Source organism: Martes martes (assembly GCF_963455335.1).
Source record: "Martes martes genome assembly, chromosome: 13".
NCBI lineage: Eukaryota > Metazoa > Chordata > Mammalia > Carnivora > Mustelidae > Martes > Martes martes.
The window spans coordinates 82996482-83011454 of record NC_137901.1 but is presented as its reverse complement, the minus strand read 5'-3'; the positions used below and the strand labels follow the sequence as shown (position 1 = coordinate 83011454).

The 14973-nt window shown below is 53.2% G+C and overlaps 1 protein-coding gene across 1 annotated transcript in view; it reads right to left on the bottom strand.

Moving 5' to 3' along the window:
- Positions 1 to 11641, bottom strand: part of RASAL1 (RAS protein activator like 1) — a 28370-nt gene extending 16729 nt beyond the window's left edge. The window contains exons 1-5 of the mRNA XM_080821592.1: positions 11298 to 11641; positions 7186 to 7242; positions 4537 to 4650; positions 4337 to 4398; positions 60 to 189 (exon numbers count right to left, since the gene is read on the bottom strand). Of these exons, the coding sequence (XP_080677718.1) occupies positions 60 to 189; positions 4337 to 4398; positions 4537 to 4650; positions 7186 to 7242; positions 11298 to 11362 (428 nt within the window). The 5' untranslated portion in view covers positions 11363 to 11641. The remainder of the gene's footprint in view (positions 1 to 59; positions 190 to 4336; positions 4399 to 4536; positions 4651 to 7185; positions 7243 to 11297) is intronic.
- Between the last annotated feature and the right edge of the window lie 3332 nt (positions 11642 to 14973).

Genomic DNA, 14973 nt, shown 5'->3' with positions numbered 1-14973 from the left:
CCAGTGAACACTTGTTCATTCTCAGACCAAACCCACACTGTCCCCCATCCTGACCATACCTGGCCTGGAGCACATGACAGCGAAGACAACGGCCCCGTGTATCTTCCAGCATCTGTACATCCAAGCAGATCTCACCCTGAACCTCTGCATCTGGGTCCACACGGCTCAGGTTGATCCAGCTATCAATTCCTGGAGGGCACAGGTGCTAACATTTATTAAATACCTACCAGACACTGGCATTGTGTTAACTTAAAAATTCGATTAACATTAAATATGTATTAAATCGTGGACTTCTCATGTCAGCCTTCTGATGTAGATGCTGTAATTACCCACACTTGCAGACAAGGAAAATGAGACACAGTGAAAGAGCTTTGCCCATGACCCCGCAGCTAGGAAGTGGCAGAGTTGGGATTTGAATGAAGGCAGTATAGTCTAATTCCCTTCACCCTGTACTATCACACTCTTCACCCTGGTACACAAAACCCTCCATTATTTAATCCCAACACATCTCCCCTCACAAAAATGTTGGGCAGGCCTACCTCTGAGCCTCCATCCAGGTAGTTCTCCCTGCCTGAATCAGTCAAGTCAATTTCAACCTCCCTTCCCCTCTCTCTCTATTTCTCTCAACACTTTGAAGAGCTCACTCGCTGACTTCTAGATTCCATTGTAGCTAATGTAGTCATTTCAGCCAGATAACTGATCTTGTGTCAATGGTCTATCTTTTCTCTTTAATTTTAAGGATCATGTGTTTGATGTTCACAATTTCACTGCATGGGCAGGTAAGGATTTTTTTTTTTAATCCTGCTTACTGTGGTTTGTGCTGTTTCTACTTATGGAATCATGTCCTTCCTTGAGTTCTGGAAAATGTCAGGTCAACAATTTTTTTTTTATCCCTTCCTCTCCCCGATTTTTTCTATTCTTTCCTCCTAGGACTCCAATTAAAAGGACATTAGACCTTCTTGGTAATTTTTTATGTCTCTGAACTTCTCTTTTATATTTTCCTTCTTGATTCTCTGGGCCAAAGTCTAAATAACTTCTTCAGATCTCTCTTCCAGTTCACCAATTCTGTCTTCAGCTCTGAATGATCTGCTGTTGAACTCACCCTCCCAGTTTTCAATTTCAGTGACTACTTTTTATCTCTAAAAGTTTGATTTGGTTCTTTTTCAAATCTGTTTTTTAATGTATCACTTTATGATTATTGCTGTCCCTTTCTGGTGATTATATTTCAGTGTACTTAAATATTTTATTCCTTTTAAAATTCTGTATATCATAAGTATAAATTCTAAAATCTTCATGGTTTCAAATCTGGTGGTTATTGTGTCTGCTGACACTTGCTCATGGTGGTCCACTTCCTTGTGTGTGTGAGGAAGCACTGTCCCACCTCACCTCTTTCTGTCTTCACTGCTACCCCCCAGTCCAGGATGCCATCAGCTTCTTCACTCGACTATGACAACAGACTCCTAATTGATCTCCCACATGTACTCCTGTCCCACTGTGATCCAGTATCCACAAAGCAGCACAGAGATCTTCTGAAAATGTATCTAATCTCTCCTGTCACTCCATCCCGTGATAATACGGCTCCACTCTCTTTGGTGTCATGCTCATGGACCATCGATGGCTCCCTAGTGCCTCCAGAAGAAAGTCCAGACTCTAGCCTGGCACTTACAGCCGTCTCCAATCGAGACCCACCCAGTGCTCCACCTGGCCTGGCCTACACCTGACCCTAAAAGAGAATCTATGGAGACATGGTTTAGTGTCTCTGCCAAAGCACCTTTAAGAACCAATTCATTCCCCTTCATCCAGGCAAACTTCCTTGACTACACCAGCCTCACTGTCTGCTTATCCCCATCCACCATCATGCCAGTGATATTCCACATGCCTCCACCCCCACATTCCTGTCTTGCTTAAAAAATAAAAAGCACCCACATCCAGACACATGGACAGCTTCCCTTTTTTCCTTGCTCCTTGCTTTGTGTAAGCATATTTTGTGTTTCTGTCTGGTCCATAAGCTCCTGAAGCTTGGCCTCATACTTCCATCATCTAATTCCACTCCCTTGGGTGGATGTTTCAGGCACAACGGATGCAGGTCAGCAGACAGGTTGAAAACACAGACATTGGATGCAGGCACAGCCTTGACTCAACTCCCAACTCTACAACTTCCAGGAAGGCCAAGTGCCCTCACCTCTACAAACCTCATTTTCCATCAGCCATAAATTCAAGATCATTCTAGAGCACACTTCACTTGGTGTTGTGAAAACTATAAAGTGTTTAGCATCATACCTGGCACATAGTAAGTCCTAATTAAATAGGAGCAATGATTATGATGATTAACATGTACATTTTCAACTAATCCCCACTGATGAAAAAATACATTATTCGATTACTGACATCAAGACAATTAGTACTCATCTAGACAAAAAGTAATAAAGTTCAATCCCTCTCCATATCTTGAATCTGGATAAATTCCAAATAGATCAAAGACTTGAATGTTAAAAAGGAAAACAAATTGCTGTGAGAAGGAACCATGTAAAAAAAAATTATCTTAGAATTGGGAAGACCTTTTTAGATATCACAGAAAAACAAGAGCCATAAAAACTAGAGAAAAAGAAACAGATTTTATACAGAGAAAAAAATGATAAGCAAAAACATAAGTGACAAAGGGAGAAAAACTATTTGCAGCTAATATGACAGAGTTAAATTTGCCTAATATGTAAAGAGCTCCTACAAATCAATAAGACAAGCCACACAACCCCATGGAGGGCAATGCAACAAACAAACAAACAAAGAACAAACAAAACAAACAAAAAAGGGAAAAAAAGCAACTTTTAAATATGCAAAGAGGCTTTCAATCTCATTCATAGAGAAATACAAAATAACCTACACAAAGAGACAATTTTTTACCTATCAGATACAAGATCAAGGAGTTTGGTAATTGCTGGCAAAGGTACCCTGGCAGGGTAGGCAAATTGTTACCTCCTCCAAAGAGGGTAACTTAGCAACAACTCTGTAATGTGCTAATATGGGTACTCTATGACCCATCTACTTCTACGAATTTATCAAACTGATTGATATAACTTGCACACATGTGAAATCACATCTGTACAAGGCTATTCATGGCGGCTGTATTGTTTGAGCTAGGGAGAGACAGTGAGCCACCCGAGTGCCCATCAGGAGGGAACCAGCCAAATAAACGATGATATACGCACACCATGGAGTGCCACGAAGTCAAAGATCAAAGAATGTGGAAGCTCTTGAGGAACCAATACGGAAAGATCTCCAATGTAGATGATGAAGTAAAAGACAAGGGACAGAACAGTGAGTCTAACAAGCTGCCATTCCTATGAGCAGAGCACCAAACACATACAGTGTCGTGTTAAGAGCGCAGACTGGAGGTAGACAATCTTGGTTCAAATCCTGGCCATCCCACTTAGTAACTTTGTGATCCCAGGCAAGCCATCTAACCAATCCCCTCTACCTCGGGAGGTTCGCCTGTGGAACGGGCAGAATAAGGGTACCTACCTCACAGGCTCATCCCGATAATTAAATGAGTTGATTCATGGAAAGCACTTGGAATAAATAAACCTATTTAAAATATTTCTAGGGGTGTCTGGGTGGTTCAGTCAGTTAAGTGGCTGCCTTTGGCTCAGGTCATGATCCTGGGGTCCTGGGATTGAGTCCCATATCGGGCTCCCTGCTCAGCTGGGAGCCTGCTTTTTCCTCTTCCTCTCCTGCTCCCCCTACTCCTGCTCTCTCTCAAATAAATAACTAAAATCTTAAAAAAATGAATAATTATCTCTAGAAGGACATACAAGAAACTGACAACCTTAAAATGAAAATGGAATTGCTAGGTTAGAGAGGGATAGTTTCCCCCGCTAATTATACCTTTTGAATATGGAACTACGTAAAGTAATTAACTACTCAATAAATAAATTTAAAAAAAAAAACTTTAAACCAACAGCTGATGGGGCACCTGGGTGACTCAGTCGTTTAAGCATCTGACTCTTGGTTTCAGCTCATGTCATGATCTCTGGGTCATGAGATTGAGCCCAGTGTCAGGCTCTACGCTAGGCAAAGAGCCTGCTTAAGATTCTCTCTCTCCCTCTCCTTCTGCCCCTCCCCCACCCCACTTGGGCGTGATCATTCTCTCACTCTCTCTTCCAAAAAAAAAAAAAGAAAGAAAGAAAGAAAAGAAAAGAAAAAGAAAAATCAACAACTGAAATAATTTCCCCCTGAAGAATGCTTCCCCTGCCACTTGCTACATGTTCGCAAATGCCCAACCTAGACATGGCCACCCATATTCCCTCTGCCCAGCCGAAGCCTGCTGCCCCTTGCCCACCTCTGGGGTCGGCTGCAATCGCTTCCCTGCTCAGCGAGATCTTGCCAATGACGTCATCATGCCTGTGGAAAGGCGGGCAGGTGAGGGTCTGAGTCATTAAAGAGCGGGAACAGGCATCAAGGGTCAGTTGGGGGGCTACTTTGGTTTGGGGCATCCCGCCTTCCCCCAGGTGCTCAAGCAGGGGTCCCCAGTACACGCACCCCACTGTATCCTCGTCCAGCACATAGAAGGCCAGGTGGTGGAAATCCAAGGGCAGGTGAATGGTGTACTCCTCCCCCCAGAAGGGGCTCAAGCTCCTCCAGACAGTTGCTGTTCTGCAGAAGAGGGCACAGGGGGCTGGGGACCCTTGGGCCACACAGGTGGCAGACCCCTGGGGACCCAGACATACACATGCACACAAACCACACACTTATATCCATGATGTGCATAGATACACACACAAATACACACACAGAGGGGCCCCTGGGTGGCTTAGTCAGTAAAGCATCCGACTCTTGATCTCAATTCAGTTCTTGATCTCAGGGTCATGAGTTCAAGCCCCACATTGGGCTCCATGATGGGTATGGAGCCTTCTTAAAACAACAAAAACAAAACACAAATACACACGCAGAAACCCCAACATTCATATACCCCGAGACCTACACACACACACACACACACACACACACATTCCCACAAGGTTGGACATGAAAAGAGAGACACTCACAGACACACCAAGAAAGCCAGAGACACATTCCCATACACACAGATACACATAGGCATCCTCAGAAATTTCTAGAAATGCATATCTATGTGTTTCTACATATGGACACATACAGATACAGAGAAAACAGATTCACATAGATACACAGATAAAAAAAAAAGCCCAGCACATAGAGACACAGAGACCCAAAGACACACACTTACACACGTATGGTGACAGATGGCAGATACACACACAGAATCCCTTACACAGTAACTGACAACATGCAAATTCCATTCATGCTCATTCACTCCATGAGCACCTTGTGTGCCAAACCTTGTGGGCTATGGAGAATCAGAGGAAGAGGTGCCCAGGCCCCTGCCCCCACAGAGCCCCCTTCAGTGGGCAGGTACTCTCTCCTGAACTCTTATGACACATGACACAGTGAGACACGTCCTGTGGATGGGGTGAGCTCAGTGGCACTTGGCTAGGTCTGGGGGTGTGGATTGGAGGAGTGAGAAAAGGCTTCCTGCAGGAGCCAGTCAGGCAAAGGGGGAAGAGAAGATGAGGACGAGATGGCTGGGACAGCATGTGCAAAGGCCCTGAGGCAGGAGTGAACTTGTTGAGTCTGAGGAACAGGAAAGCGCTAGATGGGGAATGGGAAGTGTGAGGGGCCAAGAGACCTTGAAGTCAGCAGGAGCCAGAGCACTCAGGAAATGAGAGGGAACCACAGGTGGGTTAGGGACCCAAGCAAGCCTAGAAACAGACACACACACAGAGCATCCTCACCCCGACACCCCTGCCAATGCACTTTATCCAGCAGGGAACGAGGAACCCACTTTGCCCAATGAAGACACACCCAATCTGTGGCTGCAGAATTGGGTCGAACCCCTGCCACTCCATTTACCCTTTGCCCTGCCCTCTTCCCCAACAAAGACTGTGAACATATCCACACACAGGCACACAGAGATGCACACTCTGCCCTCTACCCCAGCCCAGAGCACCACAGTCAGATGGACCTATCTTCTCAAACACCCTCTTCCCCCTGTCCCCCTCTTTTCATAGCTGGAAGTCCCTCTTCAGGGCCCAGAGATGCACAGAACAGCAGCCTGGGATCATACAGAAATCTCTCTGCGGGTTTGGGGATGGTATCACAGCATGTGGGGAGGGGGCGGCATGAGCATAGAGAGCAATGGAGGGGGTCAGCTGGGGCGCTTCAGGCTGACCTTCCCCCATGCAGGCTCCCCACCCCTTCGCCCCCAGCCCCTCTGGATGGCAACGAGCACCAGAAGCATCCTGAATCCTGCTGTCTCCATAGGAACCCAGGCCTCAGCCACCCGCCCACCTGCCCACCCACACCCCTCAGGCCTGCGGGGGCTGAGAGCTGTCCCTCGGCCTGCGGGGGCGGGAGCCAACCACCGCCAAGCCCCGCATCCCTCCACCCCGCCCAAACTCACTCACGCAGCAAACACCCTCACGTCCTCACTTGTGCTCACGAAGGCGTCTGTGTACCCAAACAAGCAGACACTGGTGCTCACGTGTGTATGCAGGGCAGCCCACGGGTGCGCACGCACGCACACACACACACACACACACACACACCCTCCACTGGTACACAATGTGAGCCTGTGAGCTGCACACCCCCGGGGACACGCACATGCAGTCACAGACATTCACGTCAGCCCTCCAACACCCCCCACCACTCACAAGAAGGCCCAGCTGGGCACGCATGCACACACACACACACACACACACACACACGCCCCAGTGCCCGTAGCACCCAGCAGGCCCGGAACCAGCCAGCCCAGCCAAGCGTGAGATGCCCGCCTCCAGGGAGGCCACGGTGGGAGGCACAGACGGGCAGCCGCTGAGTCAGCCCCAGGACACTGTCAGGGACATCATCTGGTCCAGGGGGAAGGTGTCGGCCAGTCGGAGGGACAGGATGGAGAGGGGAGCTGGGAGCCCCAGCTGTCTGTCCCCAGAAGGGCCAAAGCACAAAGCATCCACTGGCAGGCCCCTCGTCCGCTCTTGGCATAGGCATTGCCCTCACCCGGCTCCTCTTTTCAACGTCAAATCTTGTGCCTGGACCCCTCAGGTCTAGAAGGAGCTCCTCCTCCATTCCCTGCCCTGTTCCTCTTCCCCCAGGCCCAGCCTGTCCACTCCTCACCTGGCCACCACCTCGTCGTCCACCTTCACGATGCAGTAGGGGTCACTGCTCCCAGACCTGTGGGAGGAGGACGTTCAGGAGGGAGGTTGAGAGGGCAGCCACGAGTGGAGGTCCCAATCCACCCTCATTATGTATGGCTGGGGCAACTGCGGCCCAGAGAGGGGAGGGGACTGGCCCAGGGTCACACAGCAAGTCGGGGTAAGAGGCAGAATCTCAGGGGACTGGCAGGAGATGTCATGGGTACACAGCCCACCCACTGCATGCCCGGCCCCCATGCATGGTCTCTCTAGGCTTCCACACAAAGATACAGAACACTGAGGACTGAAGCCAGAAAGTTCCCAGGGCTGGTTCTAGGAAACCCAGAGCTATGGTCAACAGCCCATGTTAGAGAGGTTTCTCGAGGTTACCACCTGCTCTCCGTGGAACCCAGCTAGCCCCACCCCCCCATCTCTGTGGGTGCTGGTTTTTCCTCCCTATAATGGTAACACACATCTCCTGGTGGGGGTGTTGGGGGTAGGGGTGGCTGGAGGAACTAAAGGAGATAACACATGGTGGGAGGCATCATGGGCTGGCCCCAGAGCTCTATTCCAGGACCCCTACCCTCTCAGCCAACTTTTCATTTCCACCGGATTTTCTCTGGTTGTGGGGGGTGGGGAGACTCCCAGTGCTCAGCCCAGTGACACCACTTCTGCTGGCACAGACCAGGGCACCCAGATCTCAAAACCACAACCAACAGCAGCCCCTTGAGGAGGCATGAGCCATGAGCCAACCAAACGCAGCTCCATCCCCCCTTCATAATAATAGTTACCAGCCCCATCCCAAGCTGTTCACTGGGGCCCTCATCTCCCCTCTGTCCCATCGCACAGGCCTCCTTTGTCTTCCCCCAAGTTCTGAGTGCAGCCTCAGGGCCTTTGCACTCGCCATTGCAGCTGCAGAGTGTCTTAACACTCTGTCCCCGATCTTGTCATGGCTGGCTCAATCCTGCTATTCAATCCTCAGCCCCAAAGAGTCACCTCCTCAGAGAGGCCATCCCTGACCACCTCTGTCCTTTGCGAAATTGACGTCCGATCCCCCTGGGCACCAGAAAGCATCTTGCTCCCTGTTTCTCTCTGTGTTTAGTGTCTGTCTCCCTCCAACTTCTGAACTGTGAGCTCCTTGGGGGAAGACCTGTATCCTCCATCCCACAACCGCCCTCCTGAGCCGGAATTCAAACCCAGGTCTAGGGGGCTCAGCACGCATGCTCCTAACCCATGTCCCCTCCATCCAAGCTCAAATGCTTTCCCCAAGTCACCCCCTCTTTTGATGCCCCAGACCCCACACTCTCTCTCTGCCATCTCTAGTCAGTCACCAATCCACGGTTACCACGGGATTTCAGGGGAGGGGCTGCTGGCACCAGAAGCCGGTGGCAGGCTGAGCCTTGTCTGCTGGATGAGTCCTTCCTTGTGCCTCAGTTTCCTCTCTGGACTCCTGCCCCCAGCTCCCTCCGTGTGGGTGCTCCAGTGCTCCATTTCCCCATCTGGCCTCTTTCCCTGAAAGCTCGGGCTGGGTGGTGGCCTATGTCCTTACATTCTTTTCTGGGTTCTACTGCTGAACTCCCTTCTGAGTAGTGCCCTAGGCCTCAGTTTCCCCTTCTGAATCTATCTCAGACCCTCTGGGCTGAGTAACCCTGAGAGCCTCAGTTTCCTAATCTGGCTCTACGCCCTGGGATGCCTGTAGCTGGGTGACCCCTAGATCTCATTCCTCTGGCTGGGTTCTCTATCTCTGAGCCTCTTTTAGGTACGGTCCCATTCCTCAGTTTCCCCAACAGCAGATGTGGAGGAGGATTGGCTGGGATCCCAGTAGCAAAGAGCTGGGAGACACGCCCCCTTCCGTCAACCAGGCCTGACCCTGGCCCCCCCCCCCCTCGGGAGCTAAGCTTGCTTGTCGGCTCCACGGCTCTGACGCACAAGGGCCTTATCAGGCTCCCATCAGGTAGGAAGCAGCTGGAGCAGGAGGGGTGCCCCCACCAGACTCTCAATCTCTCCAGAACCTTGACCTCTCCCATGGGCCCTGCCCCAACTCAAGCGTGGGAAAGAAGGCCCCTCAGCCATTGCCTGCCCAGTGTGGCTTTCGCACGGGGCCAGTCAGGGCTCAAATCCCAGCTGTGTGACCTCGGGCAAGTGACTTTGCCTCTCTGGGCCTGTTTCCCCCATTTGTAAATGGAAATGCTTATAGGACCTCAGGAAGTGTTAAGTATAGGCCCTGGCCCAGAGTAAGCCCTGGACGACTTACAGCTACTATGATTAACACGAGTAATTCTCAAAATTGTCAGTGGAGGCCTCCTCCGGAGTCAGGTCAGCCGCCCTCAAACCTGATGAGGCTGGGTCCTTTCCCTTAGGAAACCAGAAAGAACACAGCCCCATCTAAGAACCTCCCTGGGGGTGGAGATCCCAGCAGGGTCTGAGGACAGCCCTTCTCGAGAAGGGAGCCAACAGCTAAGGAAACTGAGGCAGAGGGCTGGATCCCCAACTAGGGCTTAGGGACTTCTTCCCACCCTTGCTCTGGGGCTCACCTTGACCTGAGAACTTGGGGGGAGAAAAGGTGGCCAAGAGGTGTAGGAAACAGGTATGAGTTAACTCCATCTGCAGGAGAGGCAGAAGGAACCCCCCCCCCCCGCCGCCGCGAGCTGTGTCCACCCCACAAGCCATGTCCCCACCATGAGCCATGTCCAGGGCCAGGGGCAGCACCAGCCCCTCCCTCATGGCCCTCACCCAGGACCGGGAGATGGAAACCTGATTTCTGGAGGGCCCCCCCCCAGTCCTCTGGCAGTTTCCAGGCCCCCATTCCTGGCCTCACTGCTCTGACAGTTCCAGAACGTCATTCTCCAAGGCTCAGAGAGGGTGTCCCAGAAGGAGGGAAGCAGGGGCTTGTCCAGATGCTGCTTTCACACAGCAAGCGCTCTGCCTCTATCCCGGGTGCATGTTTATTTGGGGTAGCTGATGAGGATGAAGGGAAGCTAAAACCTCTCTTGGCATCCCAGGGTTGGGGAGGGGCGAAGTTCCTAAAATCAAAGGCTGGAGACCCTTCGCTGGGGACCCACAGCTGGGGGGCGTCAGAACATAGCTAAGCCCTCGTCTCAACTTGGGTAGAGGGTTAGAAACCAGGTTTCTGCTCACCCTTGGCCACGGGGTAAATCCTAACAGGTTCTCCACCCCCCACAGCTGCTCCAGGCTGGATAGCCCCTGTCCAGAGCTCCCATTGTCCAGGGGGGGAAATCGAGACCCAAGAGGACCAGGTTCAAGGTCACATGGCTGATGTCCTGCCAAGGATCCCACACCTGTCCCAGGTGCTGACACCTCAGAGCCCCTTCTGGGCTCCAGGCCAAGCAGAAGGGGGACCCCTCCTGCCATTCTGCTGATTCGGCAACTGCTGACTCAGCCCTAGAGGAAGTGGAGCCAAGGACTGGTACCCACAGGAGCCCTAGGGTCTTCCAGCCCCCATCACACCTGGCTAGACAGGGTGTTGGGGGGGTAGGGTGGGTCAGGGGGTGGAGTCTTCAAGAGGCTCAGCATGCAGGGAAGGCCCACACAGGGAGCTCCTTGCTGGGGAGCTCAGGGCTCTGGGTTCAGAGGACCCAGTTTCCCCAGGTCTGGCTAGTGGGCCATCTGATGACTGTCTCTGAACCTAAACACCAGATGCACACAGAGGAATGCTGGGGCCATCCGGTGCTCTGGGCTTTCTTCCCAGGGTTCCTTAGATAGGCACCCACCCTGGTCTGGAGAAGCCCCACCTCTGGCACCTGCCTGAACTAAGGAAGAGACACCCCCCCCCACTACCCTCCCAGCTCCAACAAAATCCGACCCTCCAATCCCCTTTAGTACATCCCAGAAACAAAGGCATCCCCCTTCCTGGGGCAGGGTGGCGCATCTGCTAAGTCTGGGCGCCCCTTTCCGATAGGACAGCGATGGGCATGAGGTTTTAGCCCTGTGGAGGCGGATCTGCACCAATATTGTGTCTTAGACAGGAACCCCCTGCCTACCTCACCGCTCCTCCCCGGCATGCGGAACGGGCGACCCCCGCCCCATCCCATGTCCGCTGCGCCCCTCACCCGCGACTCGCCCCGGGGTACTCACACGTCCTTGGCAGGCAGCGCCCGGCCCTCCACCACGCGAACATTCAGGGAGCTGCTCTTGGCCATGGCGCCCAGCCCCAAACTTTACGGGCAGAAGGGTGCCCAGGTGCCGAGGCTGGACCACCGAGGGGGCGTCTACATGTCACCAGCTGCGAGCCTGGCGCCCCGTCCCGGGGTCCCAGCGCCGCCTATGCGAGACGCGGGTAGCTAGGCGGGAGGTTTCTGGAGGAGAAAGAATAGGTGTCCGGGGAGGGGGAGTCCCTCGGACTCTACAGGTAGGAGCCGGGCGCGGAGGAGACAGAGCGCGCAGGGGGCACCCGCAGCTCTTGCCTCCTGGTCTGGAGCTCCGGGTGGGCGGGCAGGGGGCGGGAGGGGCAGCCCAGGGCCCTCCCCCCAATCCCGCCTCCTGCGTGTCCCCCGCCCGTCCCCGGGCCCCCTCGCGCGCCCTCTGCCGGCACCCCAGCCAAGCGCGCCCGAGCGCACCGGCCACGGAGACCTGGGCGCGCTGAGACTGCCAGGTGGGGAGCGGCCCACGGCCAAGGCGGGCGTGGCGGCTGGCTCGTGGTGAGCTGGCACGGAGCTCAGAAGACACAGCCTGTCCCCTGCCTGCCCTCCCTCCAGCACAGTCGCACCTCCCCAGCCCTCCCCTGCCTCCCATCCCGGCGCCGCCTCCTCGGTCCCAGTCGCGTGCTCTGTACGGGAGCAGTACCCGCGGTCGGCGGGAGGTGTCGCTAAAGAGGGAGTCGCACATGCCCCGGGGCGAGGGGCGGGATGGGGGGGGTCCGTTCAGAGTCAAGGGAGGGGCCTCGAACATCCCCTTCCTTCTCGTTTAGTTTCCAATTAAACCCAGACCGTGCGAGCGGCAGCTCCCACGTCACGGGCTGGCACTGCGGGGGAGGCAGCCGCGGCCGGAGGGGGAGGGGAAGCCTGAAGGCAACCGCGACGGCGGCGACAGAAGTCATTTACAACTCTTTGAACACGTACTGTGTGCCAGGCACTGTTCTAAGCGGTTTCCGGGGATTGTATCTCACCATAATTCTGTGCACTAAGTACTACTGCACTATCGCCCTCATTTCATGGAAAAAGAAACAGGTTCAGAGGGATTAGACAGCTCAGGGAAGGCGTCGGGCAGTCATTGGCTTGCCTTACTGGATTTGAATCCTAACTCCACTGCTTGCTAGCTGTGTGGTCTTGAGCAAGTCACTTAACCTCTCTGTGCCTTGGCTTGCTTTTCTCCTCTGTTCAACAGGAATAACATAGTATTTTGCTCCTAGCGTTTTGAGAGAATTGGATGAGATAAAGCAGATATGAAAGAAGCAGATACAGGTCTCAAAACATAACAAAACATAAAGCACATAAGAAGCTTATAGAAAGGGTTTGTTATTATTATTATTACTATTATGCTTCAAGGTATAACTCAAACATCACATCACCTCTCCTAAGAAGGCTTCCAAGACACCCTTCCACCCCAGACAGAGGTTTCCTTCTCTTTTTTTCTGCTTCTCAGTTCCACGTTTGTCCATTTCTCAAGTGTCAAAACTTGGAGTTTGAAAAACACATCTGAAACAATGCAACAGGAAAAGCCTGTCCCAGGACAGATACTTACACATTTCTCCCCATGAATTTGTTGTTTACCCGCCTCAGAGTTCTTGGAAGAGCTGGCACCAAGCCTGACTCACTTCGGTCAGCCCAGGGTTGGGCACCAATGGGAAGGCCCCAGCTGAATGATTGCTGCAGCCGACGCCCAGACTGGAGGGACCAGGAGGGTCTGGAACGGCCCTGGGAGTAGCTAGTGATCTGCCACCCAAGCTCCCCCCTTGACTTCCCACCCAACACTCCAGCCAAGCTCGTAAGGGATTCCGATCCCTGAGTTCTCCCCCCAGCTGGCCGCTGTCTGCTGAGTCCCCAACTTCCAAAGACTGGGCCTCAGTTACCCCATCTGGGACATGGGTCTAGCAGGGCCGGCCCCAAGGCTTAGAAGTATTGCAGGGTACGAGAGGTGATCCAGAGTCGAATCCAGAACCTCGGTAGCCCCAAGGGAGTGTTAACCACCCACCTCCTCTGTGCGCCTTACTAGTCACCCCAGAGCCTTATCAGAGGAAAATGGTACTTGCTGTGCGCGTGCTGCTTCAAGACAGGCGCCCTGTCCCTTTCCCACCCCCACCTAGGTGAGAGCTTTTGCCTAACCCTTTTTCTTCTGAGCTCCTGCAGAGATCTCAGATAGGCTCTCTGACCCCTAGGGACCCCTGATGGAACCTGAGGGGCCCAGTCCTGGGGCCACCTGGGTTGCCAGCCAAACTGCCATCAGCCAAATCGGCCAGTCTTCCGGAGCTGAGCAAAACGTCGCATTCCCAGATGCCCCTCCCCAGGCCCCCAGGGAGGTTATGAAGTCTATGGAATGTGCAGGCCAGGCCTCCAGGGAGCCAGCTCTGTCACCTGTCCAATAACCAGCACTGGAGCCTGAAATGCGCCCGGGACTGTGGCCTCAGTCCTCAAACTTTCCGAATGGCTTGGCCACTTCCTGTTGTTCTGAGAAGTTTTGACTTGAAACTGGCAGAGGGTTTGAGGTCTCCTGGGGCAGCTCCCGTCAAGGGACCGAAGGGTGAAGGGGGCAGAGAGAAGGAGTGTCACCTGCTGGGGGCTACCTAGCTCAGAGAGTAGAGAGTGGGCTCGGGAAGCACCCAAGCCTGCGCTGTCACGTGGGAAAGCTCTCATCGTTCTCACGGGTTGTTGTGCAAGTTGATCCACGGGCAGTGTGAGGCAGCTGTCATCATTCCTGGCACCTAGTAGGTGCTCAAGAAATGCTTAGCCTCCTCCCTTTCCACTTCCTCTAAGCCCTTCAAGACAAACCCATGATCATCTTCCGGCCAGCTCTCTCCGTGGCCTAGCGCCCCCGGGATGCACACGAGTGCTGCCCTCAGTGGCAGGAGACACTGAGCTCGTGGGATAAGAGCAGAAGTTCCAGCATCCAGCCAACCCAACCTGGGACTGAATTGTGGCACCTACGCTATGAGCTGGGTGTTCTTGGGCACCTTCTGCGGGCTTCGGTTTCTTTATCTGTACATTGGGCATAATAACAGCACCCACCTCATCATCTGGGCGTGAGGATGGCATGAAGAAAAAGTCAGATGTTTAGCACAGCCTGGCATATAGCAAGGGCTCAGTAAGAGTCATGGCCATAGGAGGACATCCTGAACCCATGACTGTGCCTGACACCGAGCTCCCCCTAAGCGGAACACCAGGCCCCACCCTGAATTCCAGGGAGTGATGGAGCAACCACGCTTCAATAGCCAGTACAGCTCCAGGCTGCTGAGAAGGAAGAAGCTGGGGCTTTGCATCTCAGCAGAGAATCTGATCGATAGACTCCAAGATCAGGGATGGCTGTGCCCATGGATTTCCCACTTGATGTTCAGCAACGCCACAGTGGGAACGTGAAACCACCTGTGGCAGGAAAATTGACCCCCATGGAAACTGGCAAATGCTACAATGCGGGGGTTTGGGGGGTCAGTTCAACAGCACACCACTGGGCGCCAGATTCCTCGGCCACATAGCCTTCTAGGCACTGCTGAACTCAACACTCTTAAGATTTTGCTCCTATCCCCTCTCCCCTCACCCACAGTGCCTTCGCCCTACCGTACCTTCCGTCAGGAAAGCCCCTCCCCTCCTTTTCCTGTTCC